This window comes from Dama dama, chromosome 4 (genome assembly GCF_033118175.1).
Source record: "Dama dama isolate Ldn47 chromosome 4, ASM3311817v1, whole genome shotgun sequence".
NCBI lineage: Eukaryota > Metazoa > Chordata > Mammalia > Artiodactyla > Cervidae > Dama > Dama dama.
In genome coordinates, this window is record NC_083684.1 from 50450973 (window position 1) to 50475269 (window position 24297).

A 24297-nucleotide genomic window follows, 5' to 3' on the forward strand; every position below is an offset into this window, starting at 1 on the left:
TCCAGAAGAGGAACCAGGGTCACAAAGGAGGGTGTTGGCCGAGAAGGGAATCCCACCCAGATCTCTCTGACTCCCAAGCTATGCTCTGAAGCTCAGCTGACCCCTCCTCCCACTGGGCAGCGGGAGGTGGTGAGGGGCAGGGTTTGTCTGGGAACTCTCCCCTCCACCCCTTCACCTCTTCTTTCTCCCCCAGAGGCCATACCAGGGTCCAAGACCCCCGGCTGGGTGGCAGAGCCATCCCCATGGCTGAGTTCCTGCCCTTGCTGCCTTGTGCACCCCTGCTGACCCAGGATGTCTGTGCCCAGGACTCACAGGTGCCCCCAGCCAAGGGGCCGAGCCAGGAGGCACAGGGTGGCAGGGTCCAGGGCCTGGCCCCTAAGCGCTGGAAGCTCCTGGAGGTGCCCACCATTCAGATAACACCAGCCAGCGATGAGGAGTCACCCTCTTGCACTCCACCCCCCCAGTGCCTGCAGCTGCCGAGGACCCCAGACCCGGAGAGTTCGCCTCAGGACAGGTCAGACCTAGGTGGTGGGATGGAAAGCGGGTTCTCTCTCTCAGGACTCAAGCTCAAGGGTGGGTTTCCTGTGGCTGGCACTGTCCTGGTGGGGGGTTGAAGGTCAGTTAGAATGTGGCTTTAGCCCCACAGGGGCCTGACTGGAAGTTGTGAAATACATGCAGATAAAAACTGGAATATGTGTTGGGTTAATCAGCTGTGCTCAGCTGAGCACTGCTTACTAAAACCAGAGGCAAATACTCACCAACTGGTGTTTTTCAAACTTTGGGTCATGACCCATTTAAGGGCCATGAAACCAATGTAGTACACTGCAGTGAACACTTTTTTTTTTCCCAAATAGAATCAGGAGAGAACTGAACATAACACAGTGTAAAAAAAAAAACAAAAAATAAAAAGACTAAGAAAAAAATGCAATGTAGCAGGCAGTGAACAAGTGTGGTTTCCTACCGATTTTGTGACATTACATATATAGCAGACCCTCCATCCCCATGGGAGTATTCTAAGACCCCTGTGGATAAACTCTGCAGATGCTCATATCTCTTACATAAAATGGTGTAGTGTTTGCACATTACCTCCTCACACTCTCCTGTATACTTTGGAATACCTCTAGGTTACTCACAGGTTTCTGTGCTGTGCCGTGCTCAGTCGCTTCAGCCGTGTCCAGCTCTTTGCGACCATGTGGCCTGTAGCCCGCCAGGCTCCTCTGCCCACAGAATTTTCCAGGCAAGGATTCTGGAGTAGGCTGCCATTTCCTACTCCAGGGGAATCTCCCCCAAAAGGGGACTGAACCCGCATCTCTTGCATCTCCTGCTTTGTTGGCAGATTCTTTATTGTCTGAGCCACCAGGGAAGCTCCAAATACAATGCAAACAGTTGCCAGCCAGCAAACTCAAGTTTGCTTTCTGAAATTTTTTTTTAAATTGAAGCCCAGTTGATTTATAATGTTGTGTTAGTTTCAGGTGTACAACAAAGCGATTCAATTATACATACATATATATATATCTATTCTTTTTCAGATTATTTTCTACTACAGGTTATTTATCGTAAGGTGTTGAATATACTTTCTTGTGCTATACAGTATATCCTTGCTGTTTATTTTTTTTCTTTTTGGCTAAGCCACAGGGCTTTCGAGATCTCAGTTCCTCAACTAAGGACTGAACCCAGTACTGGCAGTGAAAGCGCTGAGTCCTAACTGGACTGCTAGGGAAATCCTAGACTCCTAATTTATCGCCTTCCTGTTCTGGAAAATTTTTATACAAAAATTATTATGCTATACACCTGAAATTAATATAATATTATCTATCCAGTTTTTAAAACCGGAAGTGTCGTTAATTTACAATGTTGTCTTAGTTTCAAGTGTATTCCTCCCAGAATTTAAAAAAAATTCTGTTTTGATCTTTGATTGGTTGAATCCATAGACGTGGAACCTGCAGATATAGAGGGCTGATTCTATTTCTAATTGTGTACTTGGAGACCAATATAAATGGTATTTCCTGTTGCAGCTCATGGGCAAAAAAAAAATGTTTAAACAAAACTTCTACAAAGGAACACTACCTCTGGCACAAGGAGACAGGAACAAGGAGGTTGAAGGCTATAGGAGGAAAGAACTATGCTGGCCTTTAACAGAAATGTCCATTGTGTTTTTTTCCAACAATGAACATTTGGATAAGAGTTAAAGTTTATGAAGTAGGGCTCTGTGTGTTAATGTGGAGAAATCTCAGAAATAAAGATGATGGAGAAAAACAGGTTGCAAAATGATAGTAGGAGCCTAATTATGTATATTTTTAAAAGATTTTGAACAACAGGATATATTGTTAGTGGATGCATCTTGATGCAGAAAAAGGATAGAAAAATGTACAAAAATGGTAAAATGTCCACACCTATTATATATGCTTCGTGGGGACCAAGATAACTCTTGTATTTTTCCTGTTTGAAATAAACATTCCCTAATTTAAAATTTTTAAGTATTTCAAAAGAAGAAACAGGCCAAGAGAAATACAAAAAAAAGAGAACAGTGAGACAGAGGGAGGTGGTGGGAGGAGGACCTCACTGGGATCTGACCCTGAGATCTGACCTTGAAAGGCAGTTGTCCAAGAAGTGATCTTTCCTACAGAGGGAAAGGGAATGCAAAGGCCTGGGGGCAGGAACAGGAACTGGGGAGTCAGAGCAACAGCAGGGAGGCTGAGTAAGCTAAAGGCAGTGCATAAAAGGGAGCCAGAGAAGTTAAGAGTGGAGTCTTTGGTAACTTTGCTTTTAGCTGGACTGAGGTGCAGTCAGAAGGCTCTGTGCTGGAGGGCTTCGACCTGACACGGGTTCACAGGGTACTTCAGGCTGTGTGTGGGGAGCAGGCTGTAGGGGTTGGGAGGGAGCAGGGAGACCAGGGAGGAGGCTGTATGATGGTCCAGGAGGGAGAGGATGGAGGCTGGGCCAGGGTTGGGGCAGTGAGGGAGAGGAGTTTAAACTGGATAGATTTTGTAGGAGGAGCCTACAGGGTTTGCTGAGAGACTAGAGGGAAAGAGAGGGGTCAAGACAGGCTGAAATTTGGGGCATTCCACCCACCAAAATGGGCATCCCAGGCAGAGCTATTGGTAAAGTCTCTACCTGCCAATGCAGGAGATGCAAGAGTCATGGGTTCAATCCCTGGGTCTGGAAGATCACCTGGAGAAGGGAATGGCTACCCATTCCAGTATTCTTGCCTGGAGAATCCCATGGACAGAGGAGCCTGTCTGGCTACAGTCCATAGGGTTACAAAGAATTGGACAGGACTGAGTGACTGAGTACACACCCACCAAAATGGAGAAGTCAGTGGATGTTTTAGGAGGGAAGGGGTGTAAGTGTGGAAGAGCAGTGGGAATGGAGTTTTTTTCAAGAGGTAGGAACAGCCTGTTCTGGAGAGGGGTGGGGAGCAAGTCTGAGCTAGGGGGCCTGTGGCCAGGAGCTGTGAGGTTCTGCGCACATATCTGTGTTCTCGGGGGAGGAGTCCAGGACACCGAGAGACCTGGGCAGCTGCTGCAGAGATAAAGGTGGGTTAGGGCATCAATGGAGGATTGCGTCCACCAACAGTGGCCTTGGCGAGTCACTTCGCATCTTTGAGGCCGGGGCTTCCCTTTCTACAAAAGGGGAGCACTCCCACCTCCCCGGCTCCCAACCCCGTCCTGTGGGAAAACCCTGACCACAGAGTTGGTGGGGTTCCCAGGACTGGGGTGACTTGCTCGACGTCATGGCTGACTGCGGCTGGCACCGAAAGGGGTCCCCGGAGACGCCGCTCAGAGATGTGGAGAGGGAGGCGGCCTAGGGCCCCACCTCTTTCCGCCAGCTGCGGTTTCCCGCGTCCCCACTGCCCCAACACCTCCGTTTCCCCGAATCTCCCTCCCATCCCCAGCCCCGCCCCCTCTCTCAGGTTCCGCCCCGGGTGGAGAGTAGGGGTAGGTAGCGCGCCCGGCCCGAGGCCTCACTGGAGCGGAGGACCCCTCTCTGGGTACCAGGCGAGCGCGTCCGGCCTGTGCCCAGGCTACCACGGCGGAGTTGTGTTTCTGATCGAGTCTGTCTCTCTGTTTTCCCGTCCCTTCCCGGTCCATTTTTCTGTCTCTCTCCTTAGATCCTCCGTCTCTCTCTTTCTCTTCGCCCCTCTTCTTGCTCTCTCCGGACCCTGACGACCCCGCCGCCCCCTCTCGACCTCTGTCTCGCTCCTCCTGCTCCTGCGCCCCGTCACTCCATCTCTAATTCTCCCTCCAGCATCGGATTCCTCCCTGGGGTCCCGCTGGGTCCCCGCCGTCCCTCCCTCGCCTCTGACCAGCGCCCCCGGGGTCTCCCTCTAGTTCTCACCTCCTGCTTTCCCGCCTCCCCTCCGGTCCCTTTCTCCCTCCGGGGATCTGAGTCTGCCTGGAGGCCCAGCCGTCCCTCCCGGCCACCCTTCCCCGCCAGGGCCGAGCCCTCCCCTCTCGCCCCCTCCCGCGGGCGGGGGGCGGGGCCGTGACGCGCGGGGCGGAGGCAGGAAAGCGGAGCTGACGCCTCGGCGGCGTCCCGCGGCCCCGGCCTTTTGTGCGGGCTGAGGGCGGCGGGGTTGGGCGGGGGTGGGGGGCACGGCAGCCAAAGAAGGAGAGGCGGCTGACCGGCGGGGACGCCTAACGCCGCCCAGCCCTGCACAGCCCGGCCCGGCCCTGCCCTGCGGCTGGGCGCGCCCGCCGCGCCGCATCCATGTTCGAGTGAGGACCGCGGCGGGGGCAGGGGTGCGGGCGCGGGGAGGTCCGGGGGGGGGGGGTGTCGCTGGGGCGGGGGCTCCACGGGCTCGGCCCGGCGTGGCGCGATCGCAGCCGAGGTCCAGGAGCTTGTGCACCGGGGTCGGCCGGAGGGGAGAGGAGGGAGGCCTCGGGGGCCAGGGGTGCACTCGGGGTTGGGGCGCTGACGGCGGGGTAGCCCCTCGGGTCTGCTTGGCACTGCCCGGACGCGATGCGCCAGCCTGGCCGAGCTTTGGCTGAGGGTCCGGGGCTCATCGCGCTAGGAGCGCGGCCTGCTGGGAGCGCCCCGGGCCTCCTTTGCCGCTGCTTGGGAGGTGAGGAGTGGGCGCGAGGCTGACCCGGGTCTTCGGGGCTGCGGTCAAGGCCGGGCGGAGACGAGACCCCGCCGACCGGGCTCCCAGGCCCGTGAGTCCGGGACTGGCCCGGGAGCAGCCTCTCCAGGTCTGGGCCCCCTCCCTCGGTTCTGGTCTGTCTCAAGTCTCGAGGTTGCTCGGATGGGGGCTTATACGTGGCCGGCCGACCGCGTGCCTCAGATCCTCTGGGGTCCTGAGCACGGAATTGACCTAATCCCTGTCCGGGCCCAGAGTATTCTAGATTATGCATTGTAGATGTCTTGGACGTGTGTGTGCGTGTCTGGGTTCCTGGTGTGCAGGCAGCTGTGATCCTCGTTGGCTCTGTGTGTGTGTGGTTTCATGTGGTGGTGTAAGCTCCGAGTGTTAGTCTGACTGGGATCGTCGTGTGTGTCTGGGGCTTTGTGTGCGCGGCTGTGACCTTCCGTGGTTGTGTGTGCACTGTACCTCATTCCATCAGACATCTGCGTGTCTAGTTGTGACTTTGGAGTGTGTGTACATGTGTCTAAGCCTCCTAGTGTGCAGCAACAGCTGTGGTCCTCCTTGGCCGTGTGCCTGTGTGTGTGAATTTATTATCTCGGATTCCATCTGTGGCTCCAAGTGTCACTGTAAGTTGCCTGTGTGTTCAGTTGTGACTTTGTAGTGTGTGTGCGCCTGTGTCAGGGGCTCTTTGTTTGCTGCTGTGACCTTTCACATCTGTGTGTGCTTGTAATTTACCTCTGTACCTATTAGCATAGTGGGCAAATGTAAGTCACCTGTGTGTCCATGTGTGACATTACTGTCTGGCCCCAGCCTTGGTGAGTATGACTGAAACCCTCTGGGGTTGTACCTTAAATCTACGTCTGATTCGTCTTTGTGTGAAAGTTTCTGTGTGTGTCCCTTATGACATTGTTGTACGCCCCTGGCTTCCATGTGAGCAGCTGGGACTCTCTGGGGCTTTGTGTGTGTGAAGGGTGTGTGAAGAATACGAGAGAGAGAGACCCCTTGTGGCTCTTAGTGAGCCTGGGACCCTCCCTCTCGAGACCTTGGGTGTACCCTTGACAGTCTGGAGCAAAGTTCTCCTGTGTATAGAACATGTCCCACGCATGATTTCAAATTCAATCCCTGGCCACTGTGTTGTCGAGGTGTGTCCACAGCCTTCCGGGGCTGTGTTGTTCCTGAGTCCTTCACGGCTGTGTGTGTGTAGGGCTGTCAGTCACTCGGCAACAGCATTTGCCACGTCCGTCTCGTGCCACGTAAGAGCAGGTCTTTGCTCTGTCTTCCGCTCCTGATGGGGAGTGCCATGAGAACTGAGCTGAGCCTGGACTTAATTTACCTGGGTGGTGCACGTGCTAGCTGGGGGCCTCTGGGACTGTTCTTTCACTGTATGGCCCTCTCTGTCACTGTGGAAATGTTACTTTCAAGTCTCCTCCAAAACCTCCCTGGAGCTGTATGTGTGAACGTACCTGGGACTTTTCTGTTTCTGTCACGCTCTGCAGCTGCATGTCTTTGTCATGCATGCAGGTGTGTGTGTGACTTCTGGGGCATTGTGTGTGACTGTAGTATACCTGTGACATTACTGCTGGGTGTGTGGGGGTGAGGGGTGGGGGAGACATCTTGCAACTGTCGGGAACTGCGGTTTGCCTGGGGCCCTGGCTATGTGTGACCCATGTGGAGGTTCTCTTTTGTGCACACCCATGCAGAGAATGCCTCTGCCCAGAGGGAGCTGTTGGCCCAGAGGGCTGTTTAGGCCCAGGAGGCCAGAGGTGAGGTGTCTGCAGTGACAGACCCCATTCTCTTCCAAGTGCCTCCAGCCGTGTCACCATGGCAGGGCCCCTCCCTCCACTGCTGCAGCCTGCCTGATGGGGCAGCCGCAGGGTGTCAGCACTTCCTCTTTGTCCTGCTGAGAGCAAGATCTGGGGGCGCAGGACGTGCCCTGGCTGCATGTGCTGGACCTGTCTGCAGGCACCCTCCCCAGACCTGCGGCTGCAGGAGCGTGGGGCGGGAGGGGGGTGGGTCTTGTACTCAGTCACTTCAGTCATGTCTGACTCCTTGCAACCCCATGGACCAGGCTCCTTTGCCCATGGGATTCTCCAGGCAAAAATACTGGAGTGGATAGCCATTTTCTTCTCCAGGGGATCATTTCAGGCTGGAGAGGCAGGAAGATGAGGCAAGGGGGGAATGTGATCAGCCCTCCTTCAGACCCTTTCCCCAGCCCACAAGGGCCTTCAGGGTGAAGCCCAGACTTCTGCCCAGGGCCCACAGGGCCTGTGGGTGGGCCTGGGGCATCCCATCCTCCTTCCCCAGCACCCCCTGGCCACCTCACTCCTCCTCAGCCTTGCCAAGCTCAGTCCTGTTCCGGAACTCACTGTTCCTGCCCCTAAAACAGCCTTCCCCGGCCTTTTGCCAGATCCTTGTCCTTGGGGCTCAGCTCATGTGTGCCCTGAACACCGCCCTGCCCCCACCAACTTAGTCCTCCTGTACCTCCGGGGTCCTCCAACTTGAACTTGCATTAGAGTCTCCTGGGCCCCACCCCCACTTCCTGATTCAGGAGGTCTGCAGTGGGTCCCGGACTCTGCATTTCTCACCACTCTGGGCACTTCCTGTGAGCAGCGCTGCTTGGTAGCACTGACCAGTGTCTGAGGTCATCATCCTCATTTACCTGTTCTCTTATTGATCATCCCTGTTCCCCAGTCAGAATGCCAGGTCCCTGCGGGCAGGTGGTGCATCTGTCTTGCCCCTTCTGTGTCCCCAGTGCCTGGTGCAGGGCAGGGGCTCGGTGTACACTCAGAGAGTGGCTGGAGTTGGGGTCAGTTGGGTTAGGCTGAGGTGTTTGTGCGGTACCTGTTGGAGTCAGCGTGGCACTTTGGCAGCAAATGGGCTGCGTTGACAGCAAGGCTATGTGCTCCATTTCAGTCTGACAGTTCTTAATAAAGGTGCCTTCCAGGGTGCCTTCCAGGTGGTGGGCTTTATGTATTTATGTCCTCCTCCAGACAACCCTGTGAGGTGGATGTTGCTATTAGTCCCATTATATTCAAGAAGACACCGAGGCCCAGAAAGGTTCAGACACTTGCCTAAGGTCACACAGCGAAGTGGCCCAACTGAGATCTGCAGTGGTCTCAGGCTGCCAAGGGTTGGGCAAGTCATACACTTGGAATCCAAGTTTGGGGGTGGGGTAGGTGGGGGTAGGTGGACTGAATCACTCATTCAGTCCACAAGGGCAGAAGCTTGCAGAGCACCTGCTATATGCCAGGCCTCCTTCTAGGCAGGGGGGTGCACCTGCGGATGAAACCCCCTCCCCCTGTGAAGGGCACCTGCTGGTTCGGGAGGATTTGAAACCAGAAAATACAGAAGTGCAGGAGAAGTGATGAGGAGGATGGTGGAGAGGGAAGGGGCTGGGGAGGAGGAATGTGCTTTACATGGAGAGGCAAGGGGAGGCGTCTTAGAGAAGAGAGCCCTGAGCAGGAGATGGGGTGAGGACCTTGCCTTCCCCTGGAGTGAAGTGCAACGGTGGGGAGAGCTCAGACAGGAGGGCCATGAGCTGACTGGGGAGGAGGCTGCTGAGATGTCCAGGAGGGAGAGAACCTGGAGGCTGGGCCTGGGTCCTGGTGCAGGAAGAAGGAGGCAACATAAAAATAATGGAAATAGGTCTTAGAGCTGGAGCAGGGGAAACCTGCTAACATTAAAAATCAAGAGTAAGTAGAAAAGAAGAAGCAGCTTAGGTTTTTAGCTCAGGCAACTGAGTGGAAAGTATGTGTTCAACAAATATTTATTATATGAATGAATGAATAAGTTAGTTTGAAAAATAACAGGTGTGACTGAGAGCTCACTTTATGCCAGGCTCTGTTAGAAGCCCTTTACATGTATGTACTTGTTTAACCCTCCAAACAAGAAGACAACGTGTGTTTCTTACCCCTGGGTTATAGATGAACTCACCGAGGACAGGGAGCTGTGGGGCCTGCTCTAGATCATTCTGCAAGGAGGTGGAGCAGGGTGGGTGGGTGAGAGTCAGTGGGCTGAAGGGGGGCCCCCCAAAACAGGCCCATCGCCATCCCCCCAGCCTACCTCCCCCCATAAGAACCCTCTTCCTCTCCCCCCAGCACAACCCCCCACTCTGGCAGGAGCACACCAAGCAGCTCTCCATCCCTCCGTAAGCGCCTACAGCTCTTGCCCCCAAGCCGACCCCCGCCTGAGCCGGAACCGGGCACCATGGTGGAGAAGGGGTCGGATAGCTCCTCAGAGAAGGGTGGGGTGCCCGGGACACCCAGCACCCAGAGCCTGGGCAGCCGGAACTTCATCCGCAACAGCAAGGTTGGTGCCAGCTCAGGTGGGGTGGGGGTGGGGTGGGAGGACGGGGATTCAGGGGCTCCTTCTGACTCCTTTCCTTTCTCTTGCAGAAGATGCAGAGCTGGTACAGTGTAAGTATCTGGGCAGGGGGCCTTGCCAGAGGGATGAGAGGGACGGGGACAGGTACTGGGGCCCCTGGCTGCCGCTGTCAGAGAGTGGGTGCTGGGGTCAGGAGACCTGGGGGGGGGTGGTCTCATCCCGTGCTGCTGCTTACATGCTCTGTGACCTTGAGCGAGTTGCTTAACCTCTCTGGGCTGCTGTCTCCTTGAGAAACAGTACCCACCTTACTAGACTGAAGGGAACACTCCCGGGAGTCAGTGATGCTGCTGGGTGCCCGACACAGCGCCTGGCTCTATAGCAATCAGTAAATGGCTCTCATTATGGTTACTCTTGTGTTATGGGCAGTGGGAGCCAGAAGTGAGCTAGATACTGAAGCCTCAGAGAGGCTGTCCCGGGCTGAGACTGAGGTGTGCTGGGAGCTTTGAGGGGCAGAATTTTAGGGGTGTGAAAATCTGCCCCAGTTCTTACCTCCCAAACGTCCCCCAGATGCTGAGCCCCACGTACAAACAGCGGAATGAGGACTTCCGGAAACTGTTCAGCAAACTCCCTGAAGCAGAACGCCTCATTGTGGGTGAGTCGTCCCCCCACCACCCCCAGCCAGACCCTGAGCCCCCAGCTCTGCCCTCCTGACCCTCCCCGCGTGCGCCGGCCCAGCCAGGCCAGGCCAGCCTGTGACTCGGGTGTCTGCCCATCTCTCCTCTCGGCCGCCTCAGATTACTCCTGTGCCTTGCAGCGCGAGATCCTCCTCCAGGGCCGCCTCTATCTCTCCGAGAACTGGATCTGCTTCTACAGCAATATCTTCCGCTGGGAGACAACCGTGAGCCGACTCACCTGGGAGAAAGAGGGCCCCGGGGCGGGCAGTGGCCTGGCCCCTTCTGACCCACCTTTCATCCTCAGATCTCCATCCAGTTGAAGGAAGTGACGTGTCTAAAGAAGGAAAAGACGGCCAAGCTGATCCCCAATGCCATCCAGATCTGCACGGAGAACGAGAAGGTGAGCGAGAGGAGCAGCGAACAGGGGCCCCTGGGTCCCTGATCTTCATTGACTCCTTTCTCCTCCCCACCACCCAGAGCTCTGTTCACTCTGCACCCAACTTCTCCCACGGAATACCTGTTCTCTTTACTCTCCAGCCCCAGCCTGGGCTCCCATCGTCTCTAGCCTGGACCCCTGCACCTGCTGCTGACTCAGGCCCTGCAGTCTCCCCTCACACAGATGCTCAGGGATAGTCCTAATAGAAAAATTCTATCAGCTCAGAGGCCTTTTCTGCCAGGAAACCTTCCCTGATACTCCATCTATCATGATTGTTGCCTCATGGTCCAAGATGGCTGCCTCACACCAGTGGCCCAGACAGGAGAAAGAAATAGGGAGGGAAGGCTTCACAGCAGACTTCTCTTTGTGTTTTCTTGGCCAAAGGGGGATCTGTTAGCCACTCCTAAGTGGGCATAGGAGACTGGGTATGTGCCCTGGGCTTCCCCCAAGCAGCCCAGCCACTCTGGGCTGACCCTGTCTCCCGCCCTGGACTGTTAGTCCCGGGGCAGAGCTAGGGGCCATCTCTTCATCACTGGGACTCCAGAGTTGTCCACTGATGGGCTGGGCACAGAACTGACATTCTGTGGGGTGAGCGAAGGGATGACAGTAGATACATCGGGCTGGGGAACCGGGAACATGGCGTGTGCACAGGTGGAGCTTCCTCCTCGCTCTGGCCTGGTGTCTCCCCAACTGCTCACACCCCTCTCTCTCCTGCAGCATTTCTTCACCTCCTTTGGGGCCCGAGATCGCTGCTTCCTCCTCATCTTCCGCCTCTGGCAGAACGCACTGCTTGAAAAGGTGGGCCTGGGCGAGTCCTGGACAAGGAGGCTAGAGGCCGGGCGGGGGTCGGGGGGCACCATGGAGCCAGGGATGCTAGGACTTGGGGGACCCCTCCAGCTCTTCTCCATGGGCAGCAGCTCCCAGCGCACCTGCAGCTTCTCCATAGGCCGCCCCCCACTGCCCAGCGGGCCTCCACGGGCTGCAGTGCCATAGCCGCCCACAAGAAATGCGTACCCACGGCCCCTTGGTAACCACCTGTGAATCGGAAATGCTCTGAAGGGACTTCCCGGGCAGTCCAGTGATTAAGACTCTGAGTTTCTAATGCAGGGAACGTGGGTTCAGTCCCTGGTCAGGAAACTAAGATCCAATATGCTGCATGGCCAAAAAAAAAAAAGAAAAAAAAGCTCTGAAAATGGGGAGATTTGGGATACATTTGGCAACAAAACCTGACTTGCGCTAACATGGAGATTTACAATCCCTGTCAGCTCCGTCTAACAGAACTTGGTGCTATGTTGTCTGGTATGACAGTCACTGACAGCATGTGCCTGTTGAACTCTTGACTAGTGTGACTGGGGAACTGTATTTGTAATTTAATTTCAGTTTGAATTAATTTAAACTTAAAACATGCTGTGTGCTTCTTATATAACACAGGTCTGTATTTACCTCAATTAATGGGCCACAAAATATTTATATGTATGACTGGGGTCAATCTTAAATATAACTGTGATTCAACATAAAATTATAGTATCCAGTATAGAATATACCAGTGATCCTCAAACCAGAGTTTCAGGAACCCTTTGCACTCTTAATTATAGACTCCAAGGAGCTTTTGTTTAAGTACAGTATATCTGTCAATATATACTGGATTAGAAATTGAAACTGGGAGCTTTTTAAGCATAAGATACACCATTACACTTGGATTAGCCACCAGAACAATGATAATATCACAAAGTCTCTGGGAAAACCCAACTGTACACTCATGAAAGAATAAAAGTGGAAAAAGGCAAGTAATATCTTATACTACTAACACTTATCATACTTAATGGAAATAATTTTTCCCTCATGGATTCCCTAAAAGAGTCTAGGGGACACCCAGAAGTCAGACCACACTTTGAGAACCTCTGGTATACTCTGCACTTACTGGATACTAATATAATACAGATATTTTGGGTATTACAGTATAGGCACTGTATAAATTTTCTTAAATCCCCAAATTTCTTAATTTTGAATCAAGTTTTATCCCAAAGATTTTGAGTAAGGGATTTCAGACCTTTACTTATCACATTCTAATAGTCTGTTATGGGCCAACTCTGAGTGGGCTGTCCTGGAATGTCCATTATGGTTGAATGAGTTTATGTAGCATGCATTTTGGCAGCAAGCAGCAGAAAACCCAACCAGACAATGGTTTAAGCAAACAGATGCTGAAGTACTTCAGATGGTAATAATAATAGCTAGCACTTAACAGAGCTACTGGGTGCCAGGAACTGTTGTGAGCTTTCCATGAATTAACTTACTTAATCATCACAGCCACCCTTTGAGGCAATATGGTTATCTTTATTTCACCAAGGAGGCACAGAGGGAAAGCCTTGTCCATGGTCACATATGCTTTTCTGTGGCTGAGTGGGGTTCTGACCCATTGTAGTCAGGTTCTGGAGTCCACTTAATCACACTGATGCCCATGTAACAAGAGGTCTGGAGGTAGGCAATCCCAGGGGGTGGGGGGCAGTGGGGTTGAGGGCTCCCTGTGTCATTCAGGACCCAAACTCTTTTTTTTTTTTTTCCAAACTCTTATCCATTATTTCACACCATCATCTTTCTGCTGTTAATGTTTTGTTCACATGCTTATTGCCTCATGGTTGCAATGTGGCTGCTACAGCTCCAAATGTCATGCCCTCACTTAAGTGTCCCAAACGTGAAGGAAGAAAGGGATGGATGGAAAGTGAGCATTCCTTTATCAGGAAGGGAAAGTTTCTTTCAGCAGACTTTTCCTTACATTTCTTTGGCTAAAACTTGGTCACATGATCACCTTTGGTTGCAGAGTTATATGGATTATATGGCAAATGAAAAAAATGAGTTGGTATAAGCCAGTTTTAATTTGCTGGGGCTGGGGAAGATTTTCACCCCAGACTTATCAAGGTCCTGCTGGCAAAAAGGGAGGGTGGATAGATGTTGGGGTCTGCTACTGCTGGCATGCAGCACCTCAGAAGGCCCAAACACACTCCTCTAGCAGGGCTCACTCATATCCTGTCCTCTGAGGCAGCTGCAGCTGTGGCCATCCTCAGGGGCAAGAGTTCTGGAGCAGGAGCCTGAGGGAGGGACAGGGCAGCATCAGAGTCTTCAGGGAGGCTGAGGGCAGCCAGACTGCTGGGGATGGAGTTCAGCCCCATCACTGAGTGCAAGTCACTGAACCCCATCTGTCAGATGGGGACCATTCCTTCCTTGTAGCACCTGAGCTGGCCCCAGAATAAGTGCTCCATCACGTCAGCTCTTGGGAAGTAGTGCATCCAAGTGGTTAGCTCCAGGGCTGCCCCATCACCTCAGTACCACCACTTCCTAAATGAATGATGTTGCCTACCTCTGTGGGGCTTCCCAGGTGGCACCAGTGGCAAAGAACCTGCTCGCCAGTGCAGGAGATGCAAGAGACATGGGCTCAGTCCCTGGGTCTGGAAGATCCCCTGGAGTTGGAAATGGCAGTTCACTCCAGTTATCTTGCCAGGAGAATCCCGTGGACAGAGGAGCCTGGGGGGCTACAATCCATGGGGTGGCAAAGAGTCAGACACGACTGAGCACACACACACACGCACCTTTGTGCCTCATTGTCATTATCTTGAAAGGATCATAATATTAGCACCTACTTGACAGAATTGTTTTGAAGACTTGTTGAGTTGGCACATGTGAAGGGTTAGAAGAATGCCTGGCATGTGGTAACAATTCAGTGAATGTCAGTTGCTGCTGCTGCTACTATTATTAATATTACTATCTCATCAGTCTCATCATGCCACTCTGGCCGTGGGTAGCTCCTGAGGACGCCTGGGAGAAGTATTGATAGTTGGGGGGCAGGACCACATGGTGGGTGGGAGCATTGGCTCCGGAGTCTGGCTGGGTTTGAACCTCAGAGTTGACCTCAAGCACGACTTCTCCACTCTGGGCCTCATATCCTCCTCTATAAAACTGGGAAGTTTAACCTGTAGCAGTGAAAGTATTGTGAGGACCTAAGGGAGAATTCCCCAGTACACTGGCTCCTACCCAGTGGGTTGAGAGAGGTCTGTGATGGGAAGTCATGCTCCCCCTTGTGGACACGGGGGGAACTGCTGAGGCTGAGGCTGGTGTGGGCCAGAGGAAGGGCTCTAACTGCGAGGTAGAGGCCAACCCAACGTCCTGTCTATCCAGACGCTGAGTCCCCGCGAGCTCTGGCATCTGGTGCATCAGTGCTACGGCTCAGAGCTGGGTCTCACCAGCGAGGACGAGGACTATGTCTGCCCCTTGCAACTAAATGGCCTAGGGTGAGTCGATGGTTGGTGGCTGGTTCCCGGGGGTTGGGAGGAGACACAAGGGACTGTGTCTGTAGCTCCTGGAATCCTGGGTGGACTGAGGTGGGTGTACAAAAGTTTGGGAGACCAGGAGGGTGCATGGGATCTCAAAGATCACAGTGGTCTCACTCCCTCTCTTTCTCCGCAGGAGCCCCAAGGATGTGGGCGATGTAATCGCCCTGAGCGACATCACCCCCTCGGGGGCAGCTGACCACAGCCAGGAGCCGAGCCCCGCAGGTTCACGCCGTGGCCGCATCACCCCCAACCTGTCCCGGGCCAGCAGTGATGCAGACCATGGGGTGAGCAGGCGGGTAGAGGAGAGAGGAGGGTGCTGGGTGGGGCTGGGGAGAGGAACGGACTAACACATTGAGGGCACCAGCAGGGAGCGGACAGAGAAGAGGTGGCTGGAGGGGGAGGTGAGCGATGGATGGAGGAATGGGATGGAGCTGGGAAGATGGGTGTGGAAAATAAGCACATGTAGGGGAAGAGAGAGACAGAGGTGGGGCAGGTAGATAGATGAAAAGGGGGAGAGACAGAAGAGCCAAGAGAGGAATGGATGGATGGATGGATGGATGAGGTGGGGTGCAGTCAGATGAGGCATGGACAGGACAGGCATAAGAAAGCTTATGGCCCAGGCATCCAAGATACGCCTGACTGAGAGGCTGAGAGAAGTCCTCCTCCGGGTGGCCCCAGTGCCCCTCACCACTCAGCTATGAGCCCTCGGTACACACGACCTCCCCAGCTTTGGTTTTCCTACAGTCTCGAAGCCTTCTGGTGGATGTGGGCACCCAAGGGACAAGCTTGGATTAAACTTTTCTCTGCAGGCAGAGGAGGACAAGGAGGAGCAGACAGACAGTCAGCCAGACGCCTCCTCCAGCCAGACAGTGACCCCGGTGGCTGAACCCCCGAGCGCAGAGCCCACCCCACCTGACGGGCCCACCTCCCTGGGTCCCTTGGATCTGCTGCCCAGTGAGGAACTGTTGACAGACACAAGTAACTCCTCCTCGTCCACGGGGGAGGAAGGTGAGGCAAGTGGCCCGACTCGTTTGCTTTGGCTACACAAGACAGACTTTACTCAGACGGGCTGACCAAGGGAGCTGCTGGCTCACAGGACTGAAATAATCCACAGCATGGGCAGATAAGGCATTCAGGTGTTCTTGTTAGAAATCTGTCCATATTTCACTCTGCTTTGAAGGCAGCTTAGCAAGGTGGATAGGAGCACAGAATCTCAAGCCAGATGGCTGGGGCTCAAATCCTGACCATGCCACTTCTGAGCTGTGTGACGTGGGCAAATTATTCAACCTCTGAGCCTCCTTTTCCTTATCTGAAAAATGGATTGGCAGTAATAATGCCTACTTCATAGGGCTGTCGTGAAGAAAATTAAATGGCTTAATACATGTAGAATGCTTGGGCCAGTCCATAAGTGTTGGCTTATTCCCATCAGTGGCAGCAGCATTTCCATTTTCTCCATGCCGACTGCATTCTCAGGTTGCTTCTACTCTTGTGGGGGCAGAGAGAGCTCCAGCCCTGCCCCAGACAAGCCTGATGGAAAGAAAGCCTGCTTTTCCCAGTGATTGCACCAAGCTCTAGGGTTGGCTCTGAATGGAGAGCTGGCCACTGTGGCTAGTGGCCTGGCCTGGGTCACACACATATACGCACACATACACACACCCTGAACCAATCACTGTGGCTGGCCTGGGACACACAGGCATGCGCACACACACACACACCCCCACCCCTGAGTCCCATAACTGTGGCTGATGACTTGGCCATCAGCCACACACACTTGTGCATGCCCACACGCACACACACACACCCCCTGAACCAATCACCATGGCCAAAGGCTCGAGGTTATGAGCTTGAGGGTGGGCTTATGACAGGTCTACCCCCATCGTCACTGGGACTGCAAGTATGTGGGCCTAGGTGTGTGCTCCACCTTGAACCCACAATGATGGCTCTGATTGTCTGGCTCGGGGCGCACGCCCACCCTAAAGCCATCCCGTGGTGGAGGGGGCTGAGTCAGTGCATGTCAGTGTCCACTCTGGTCCAGGAGGACGGGGTTGCCCGACCGCCCCACAAGGCCTGGGAGCGGGGAGGAGCGGTCCCCCCAGAGGGAACCCGAGGAACGCAGGCAGCCCCATGCACTGTCCTTCTCTGTCGCCCAGCTGACCTGGCGGCCCTGCTGCCTGACCTCTCTGGCCGTCTCCTCATCAACTCCGTCTTCCACGTGGGTGCCGAGCGACTCCAGCAGATGCTCTTCTCAGACTCGCCCTTCCTGCAGGACTTCCTGCAGCAGTGCAAGTTCACAGGTCAGCGGCTGAGCTGGCTGCGTTACAGGGAAGGGCACGGGGAGGAGCAGGCCAGGAGACCGGCAGGAACCGCCGTGCACATTGGCTGCGGTGGGTCAGGGCGTGAGAAGCAGCGATTGTGAGACCGGAGGGGCTCCACCTCCTACCAGCTGAGTGGCCTTGGGCCAGGGGCAGACCTCCTCTGTGCCCCAGTTTCTTCTGTGTGGGGCAGGTGTGATGTTATACCTGCCTTGTCGGGTTCTCGTGAGAACTAAATGAGTCAGTACTGGGCAAGTGCCTAGAATGGGAGCAGATAAGAAGCCATTTAATAAATATGAATTAAAGACTGCTCTGTTAGGCCAGTGCAGAGCCCAGGACAGATGAACTCTAGTCCAACGGGAACAGCAGTGAAGAGATACTGACACAGATAAACATGTGTATCAGAGGGGTGGCTGTGATCTAGAGGGTATCAGGAAAAGATGCTGGAAGGATATGAATTGAAACTAAGGCCTGAAGGAGGAGCTTTCCTAGGGAAGTGGGAGGGGGTGGGAGAGAGGAGGCCAGCAAGGTACCTGCAAAGGTCCTGAAGCTGGAGGCAGGCACTGGGAGAAGGCCCCTGGGGTTGGGCCCCCAAGGCCAGGTGTGGAGCGGGGAAGCCACAGCACCAGGGGAGGCGGAAGGGCTGACCAGGAGACCAGCAGGGAGCTCAGGAGGCTACGAAAGTGGTTCGATTTGGGGAGGGGCCTGTGTCTTTTTTCTTGATTGATGAAAACAAACCATGCAGCATCCTCTGCAGAGTGGGTAAGACTGCCTTACGTTGGGAGCACTCGAATCCCCCCAAACTATGCTTATTTTCTGGAGAGAGTGGCACATCAGATGGAGAAGCTCAGACTCTGTCCAGCAGTACTGGGGAGCCATAGAGTGTTGTAGGGAGGGACAGGGTCAGCCTTGGCTGTTAGAAGCTTCCCCTGGACCAGAGCTGGAGATGGAGTCCAGAACCTCAGGGGAAGGCTGGAGAGGTGCCCTGGAATGGCAAGGATGGGATGAACCAGGACAGTGCTGAGGCAGTCAGTGAATAGATAGTGACCGGGATGAGGCCCAAAGCTCTGCAGGGAGCCTAAAGGACAGTGGGGCCCAACGAAGATGGGCATCTTTCAGGGGTTGGGGAGGCCAGTGGGTATGCAGGGTCCTGAGGACATCTGGGGGAGGTGTTCAAGAGATTGCAGGACCCTAGGTCTCAGGCTCAGGGGAGAAGCCAGTACTGGTAGCATTGAGACTAGGGCTGCAGAGTGGATGCAGTGGCCCAGGAGGGCTGAGAAGTATGGGCAGGAGAGAGGTCCTGGCTCCAAGGATCAGCAGCATCTAAAGTTTTAGGCATCTAGAAGAAAGACGGGGGACAGACACCAGGGTGGGGGCAGGGAGGAGGTGTGGGTTTAGGAGCCAGTCTCCAGAGAACTGGAACCTTCCCCAGAGGACTGGGTCTCCTACTGCCTGAGGGCAGAGGACTGGAGACGGGTCTTCACTCTGCCCCTCCACCCCCCAGACGTGACCTTGAGCCCCTGGAGCGGGGACAGCAAGTGCCACCAGCGCCGAGTGCTGACCTACACCATTCCCATCAGCAACCCGCTGGGGCCCAAGAGCGCCTCTGTGGTGGAGACACAGGTAAGCCGGGCAGGGGGGCTGGCGGGTGGGGGGCCAAGGGTTGGGGTAGGGCGGATGGCGCTGACTCCTGGCTCCCCCCTTGGCCCCGCAGACGCTGTTCCGGCGCGGCCCCCAGGCGGGAGGGTGTGTGGTGGACTCCGAGGTGCTGACGCAGGGCATCCCTTACCAAGACTACTTCTACACTGCCCACCGCTACTGCATCCTGGGCCTCGCCCGGAACAAGGCCCGCCTCCGGTGAGCTGCGCCCTGGCTCCGCCACCTGACACCCAGGTGGTCCCAGGGCCCCCCCACTCCATTCTCCCATCTCGAGTCAGCCGCAGAATGCTGGTTGCCACCCCGGCAGATGAGCAGAAGTCAGGAACACCCCAAGGTGGTTGACCTGAACCGCCAGAAGGGCGGAGTCGCCACTGACCAGGAGGGGAAGGCGGGGAGGGTTTGGGGGGAAGACTGGGAGCTCAGCTTGGGACATGGTGTGTCTCTCAGACCCCCGCGTGGGGGTGGACACAGCCGCAGGGTTCAAGGGTGAGGTGCGGGCTAGGATGGCAGTCTGGGTGGGCAGTGCTGGGGCAGCAGTGACGGTGGGGGACCTGCGGGTGTGGACAGAGGAGGGGCTGCGGGCTGAGTGGGGTGTTGTGTGGGGATCACAGGGAACCCTTGCGGGGGGGTGTCTATTTTGTGTGTGGGTGACACGGGGCCCTCTCTGAATTAGATGAGGGCACGTACCCTCTGGAGAATGGGACAGCAAGGCTGTAGTCAGCCCCTGACCCCCTCCCCCGGCCCTGCTCCCCAGAGTGTCCTCCGAGATCCGCTACCGGAAGCAGCCCTGGAGCCTCGTGAAGTCCCTCATTGAGAAGAACTCGTGGAGCGGCATCGAGGATTACTTCCACCACCTAGGTAGGGGGCAGGGGCCCGGGCAGGCCACAGCCAGGGTCAGGGCCAGGCCAGGGCGGCCATGCAGAGCCCTCTCCTGTGTCCGCAGAGCGAGAGCTCGCCAAGGCTGAGAAGCTGTCCCTGGAGGAAGGCGGGAAGGACGCACGGGGCTTGCTGTCCGGCCTGCGCCGGCGGAAGCGGCCTCTGAGCTGGAGGGCTCACGGTGATGGGACCCCACACCCGGACCCTGACCCCTGTGCCCGGACTGGCATGCACACCTCGGGTGGGTTCCCGTCAGGCCTGGCAGGGGGCCGGGGAGGAGCTGGGGGCCTGTAGAGATGGGTCCATCTGACTCGGAGTTGCTCCCCCACAGGCTCCCTCAGCTCCCGCTTCTCAGAACCGTCTGTGGACCAGGGCCCCGGGGCGGGCACCCCCAGCGCCCTGGTTCTCATCAGCATTGTGTGAGTAAGGGGGCCGGGCTTGGGGGGGTCAGACAGGCCTGGATCTGCACCCTGGCTGTGCAACCCTGGGCCAGTGCTTGGCCTCTCTGGGCTTCTGCTTACGTGGGAGCGTGGGCTTACCCCACAGCAAGTGTTAAAGGAGGCGATGTTTGGGATGCGCCCAGGAGGGCTCCTCAGCTTGTATCACTCAGTTTCTCGTGGAGAGGTCGAACCACAGGGAAAGGGAAACCCTGGGGCTCTGGGGGCAGTGCTCAAAGGGAGCATTGCCTCGCCCAGGGAGCTGGAGGAGTGGGCTCCCAGGGGAGGTGGAATTAGGTGGGCCAGGAGAGGTTTACCCATGGAGGTTTCAGGTTTTCTGTGCTCAGCCATGAGCTGTGTGACACGAGAGACACAGTAGTGATCAGCAGTCCTGGGGTGAGACAGGTCTGGCACCAGACCAGAGGGATGGGGTTGTGATGGAGGGAATGGGCAAGGGCGACAGGGAAGCCATGGGAGGCCGCAGAAGGCTTCCTCTAGGCCGGACAGTGGGTCATTGGGGAAGGCATCCCGGGAAAGCAGAGGACTCTGAGCTGAGACCACCCCACCCCCACCCCCCAGAGTGGGTTTAGGCTGGAGGACCCACCTGTACAGAGGCCTGGGCTGGGGGACCCACCTGCATGGAGGCATGGACTGGGGGTATGCTGGCCTGGGGGGACCCACCTGCACACAGGCCTTGCCTGGGGGTATCCTGGCCTGCGTGGTGGGGTATCCCACATGTACAGAGGCCTGGGCTGGGGGCAGGGCACTCTGAGAAGATAGAAATGAGATCCATGCTCCTGCCAGACCATGGGCAGTGAGAGATCAGCCTCGTGCTCAGCCTGTGGGCCTCGGTTGGCCAGTAACAATGGTCCATGAGGGGCGTGTGATGTGCTCAGCCTGGGGCTGCTGGGGTTGGGGGTCAAGGGGTGGCCAGGACAGGCTGGGCAGCTTTCATCTCTTTGTCTCCCCCTCGCTCTGCCTTCTCAGGATCTGTGTGAGGTAGGGTCCTGCGTCCCACCCTCCCTTCCCCTGTGTCTTGCCCCCCAGCTGCAACCCCTTCTCCTTACTCCGTGCCCCCGGTTCCCCCCAGTGAGGTGACTGGAACGGCAGTTAAGGGCTCAGGCATCAGGCCAGCCTGGGTTTGAACCCTGGCTTTGGCTTGTGTGACCCCAGGCATGTCACTCACCCTGTCTGAGTCTTGGTTTCCTCCTCTGGAAAGAGGGCTAGTCATGGTGCCCCTTCAAGGCATGGTCAAGTGGGTGCCCACCCACTTGTGGGAGCATTGGGATCCTGACCCCTGACCTCTGACCTCGTCTCCCCAGCCTCATCGTCCTCATTGCCCTCAACGTCCTCCTCTTTTACCGCCTCTGGTCCCTGGAGAGGACAGCTCACACTTTTGAGTCCTGGCACAGTCTGGCCCTGGCCAAGGGGTGAGTGGGTAGCCCCAGGGGGTTGGGAGCTTGGGCAGGTGTTGGGGAGGCCAAGACCCCACCTGGGCCCTGTCTCCCCCACAGTAAGTTCCCCCAGACAGCCACGGAGTGGGCGGAGATCCTGGCCCTGCAGAAGCAGTTCCACAGCGTCGAAGTACACAAGTGGAGGCAGATCCTGCGGGCTTCCGTGGAGCTCCTGGACGAGGTGCGGCCTGGGCTGTGGGGTCCTGCAGTCACGTCCCGAGATGCGGCATAATGCATCCGGGCCTCGCTTTCCTCCTGTGTTAAATGAGGAAGCCATTCATAGTCCTCACCCTCCAGGGTTGCTAGAGAAGTCAGCGAGATGGAAGATAGCATTTATTGCTTCTCATCCTGGGGAAGAAGTCCAGGATGTCTTGACTTCAGGCATGGCTGGATCCAGCCACCCAACAGTAATAAGAATCGGTCTCTTACCTTCTGTTGACTCTGCCCACCCCCAGGGCTGGCTTTGTTTCAGGAGCATCCCAGGTTGACTGAGATGGTACCTGTAGCTCCGAGGTAGCAGCCAAAGGAAGGAGCTCATTCTTACTGGCTACTGGGTCACGTGCCCATTCCCCCAACCAGTCACAGAAGCCAGGGGTAGATGAGGCTTGGTCCTTGAACCCCTTCCTGCCTGTGAGGTGACTAAGGGATCATGTGAGGGATCTCATCTCCAGGAGGGGTTGCCCCAGACACCCACTGTATAGCACTGGAAGACTCCAAGCTTCCACTGCAGGGGCTGTGGGTTTGATCCCTGGTCAGGGAACTAAGGCCCCATATGCTGTGGCCAGGAGCGTGGCCAGAAAATAGTATTAACTAGAAAGGAGTTAGCCTGTGAGTAGTGCCCAGCTCACGTAAACACCTCGCCTGTGTTTGCTGTTATTAGTGGGATCCTGCAAAGCAGGTGCTCAGTAAATGCAGTGGTGGGTCAGTACAGGTGCCAGGCGCTGGGGAGCATCTGGCCTTGACTGGGTGCCCAAGGGCATCATAGCCCACGTTGCTGGGTGATGCTAAAAGTCCTTTCTGGTCACTCTGAACCATAATGCCGAGGTCTACCTTTAGGGGCCTCATTGCACCCTGAAATCATGCTAGGAGGAAGGGGAAGGGCTGTGTAGGACAGGGACGAGGGATCATTGAGGCTGGGGTGCCATTGCTCAGAGACAGCAGGTCAGGGCTTTCCCATCCTGAGTTCAGTTCTGATTATGTTTCTCTGCCAAGGGCATGGAATCGACTACACAAATTAACTCTCACAGCAGACACTGATTGAGCCAGACGGTTCTAAAAGCTAAAATGACCAACTGATTTGTTTCTCGTGGCCAGCCTTCGAGGGGGATGCTCTTGTTACCACTCCACCCCTCCCACCCCCTGCCATGTAACAGACAGGAACATTGAGGCAGAGACATTCCCAAGGTCGCATGGCAGGGAGTAAGACTAGCTAACTGCACCCAACACCCTGTATGCCAAGTCCTAGGCGTACACCCGGGAGATCCCTGAAGTAATTCTCTGATGCAGGAATATTACCGACTAGTGTCTCAGCTGAGGGACCCGGGGCAGTTAAGGGGCTTGCCCAAGGTTACCCCATAAAATGACTTGAACCCAGGCCGTCTGGGCCCCTTCTACTTGCTGCCTTTGTTGTTTGTTGTTCCGTCGCTCAGTCTTGTCCGACTCTTTGCGACCCCATGGACTGCAGCACGCCAGGCTTCCCTGTCCTTCATTATCTCCCGCAGTTTGCTCAAACTCATGTCCATTGAGTCGGTGATACCATCCAACCATCTCGTCCTCTGCCTGTGAGAAGTCAGACTGGGTGCAGAAAGGCTCCTCTCTCAGGACAGGCTGACCTTGGCCTCTCTGGACCTTGCCCAGGTCCTCAGCTGCAGGATGGTGGGGGTGCGTCACCCCTACCAGCACTCACCCCCAACCCTGCCCACCTCTCCCTGCAGATGAAGTTCTCACTGGAGAAGCTACATCAAGGCATCACCGTCTCAGACCCTCCCTTCGACTCCCAGCCACAGCCTGACGACAGCTTCTCCTGAGGACACACGGCCATCCTCCTAAATGGACAGACAGACACAGAGGCTCGGTGGCCACTGCTGGCACAGTGTGAGCACCGGGAGCCTCCCGCCCACCCCTCCCGGTGGCCTGGCCAGGGGCCACACAGACACGGGGACCACAGAACCGAGATGCACTTTAGACCAGCGTGTGCGAGTCCAGCTGCCGTCACCTGCCCTGCCAGGGAGCTGGCCCGGCCTTTGGCAGGCCCCCCACTAACTTATTGTGCCCGTCTGGGGTTGTGGGGGTGCCTCCTGGGGTGCACGATTCCCTCAGCTCTGGGTTTAATGTATTATATTTATTTGGGGCTGACAGAGCCCCAATAAAAGGTTGGAAATGACTGTGATTGTCCTTGTAGGGGCCCTGGGAACGGTGAGAGCCTCCTGTTACACTTTAGGTCCCGCTGTGGTAGGAGGGGCATACGATCCATTTTCTGGGGCCACAGACACCGACGTGACCTGGAATTCCCAGGCAGCTTTGCACCATCAGGATCCAGTGTGGGGGCTCCAAGGACAGACTGGTGGCCTGGCTCTATCCTACCTCTGATACTTAGCAGGCATGTCACCTGAAGCAGTTCAACCTCTCTGAGCTTCAGTTTCCTCTGCAATGAGCATAAGAATAGCACCAGTCAGGGACTTGCCTGGTGGTCCAGTGGCTAAGACTCCGTGCTTCCAC

The 24297-nt window shown here is 55.8% G+C and overlaps 1 protein-coding gene across 3 annotated transcripts; it reads left to right on the forward strand.

Moving 5' to 3' along the window:
- Window positions 1-227: 227 nt before the first annotated feature.
- GRAMD1A (GRAM domain containing 1A) lies at window positions 228-23963 on the forward strand. 3 transcript variants are annotated; one of them, XM_061139006.1, is made up of 19 exons: window positions 228-514; window positions 9181-9391; window positions 9478-9498; window positions 9974-10058; window positions 10201-10304; window positions 10385-10480; window positions 11234-11314; window positions 14687-14799; window positions 14975-15125; window positions 15651-15849; window positions 16992-17135; window positions 18658-18776; window positions 18868-19010; window positions 19567-19670; window positions 19756-19929; window positions 20020-20107; window positions 21448-21555; window positions 21640-21760; window positions 23514-23963. In XM_061139006.1, exons 1-19 carry the CDS (start codon window positions 243-245, stop codon window positions 23604-23606), a joined length of 2427 nt encoding a protein of 808 aa, XP_060994989.1. In that variant the 5' UTR covers window positions 228-242; the 3' UTR covers window positions 23607-23963. The 3 variants fall into 3 exon arrangements, with proteins under 3 accessions (XP_060994989.1, XP_060994991.1, XP_060994990.1); XM_061139007.1 differs by lacking the exon at window positions 228-514 and adding an exon at window positions 4566-4718; XM_061139008.1 differs by lacking the exons at window positions 21448-21555; window positions 21640-21760.
- The last annotated feature ends 334 nt before the right edge of the window (window positions 23964-24297 follow it).

Excerpts from the sequence above, each read along its gene's own strand:
- GRAMD1A (XM_061139006.1), top strand. The coding sequence starts at position 243 with ATGGCTGAGTTCCTGCCCTTGCTGCCTTGTGCACCCCTGCTGACCCAG. Across the intron at positions 15,850-16,991 it reads CTCGTCCACGGGGGAGGAAG|CTGACCTGGCGGCCCTGCTG; the intron begins GTGAGGCAAGTG and ends TCTGTCGCCCAG. Across the intron at positions 21,556-21,639 it reads AGTCTGGCCCTGGCCAAGGG|TAAGTTCCCCCAGACAGCCA; the intron begins GTGAGTGGGTAG and ends TCTCCCCCACAG.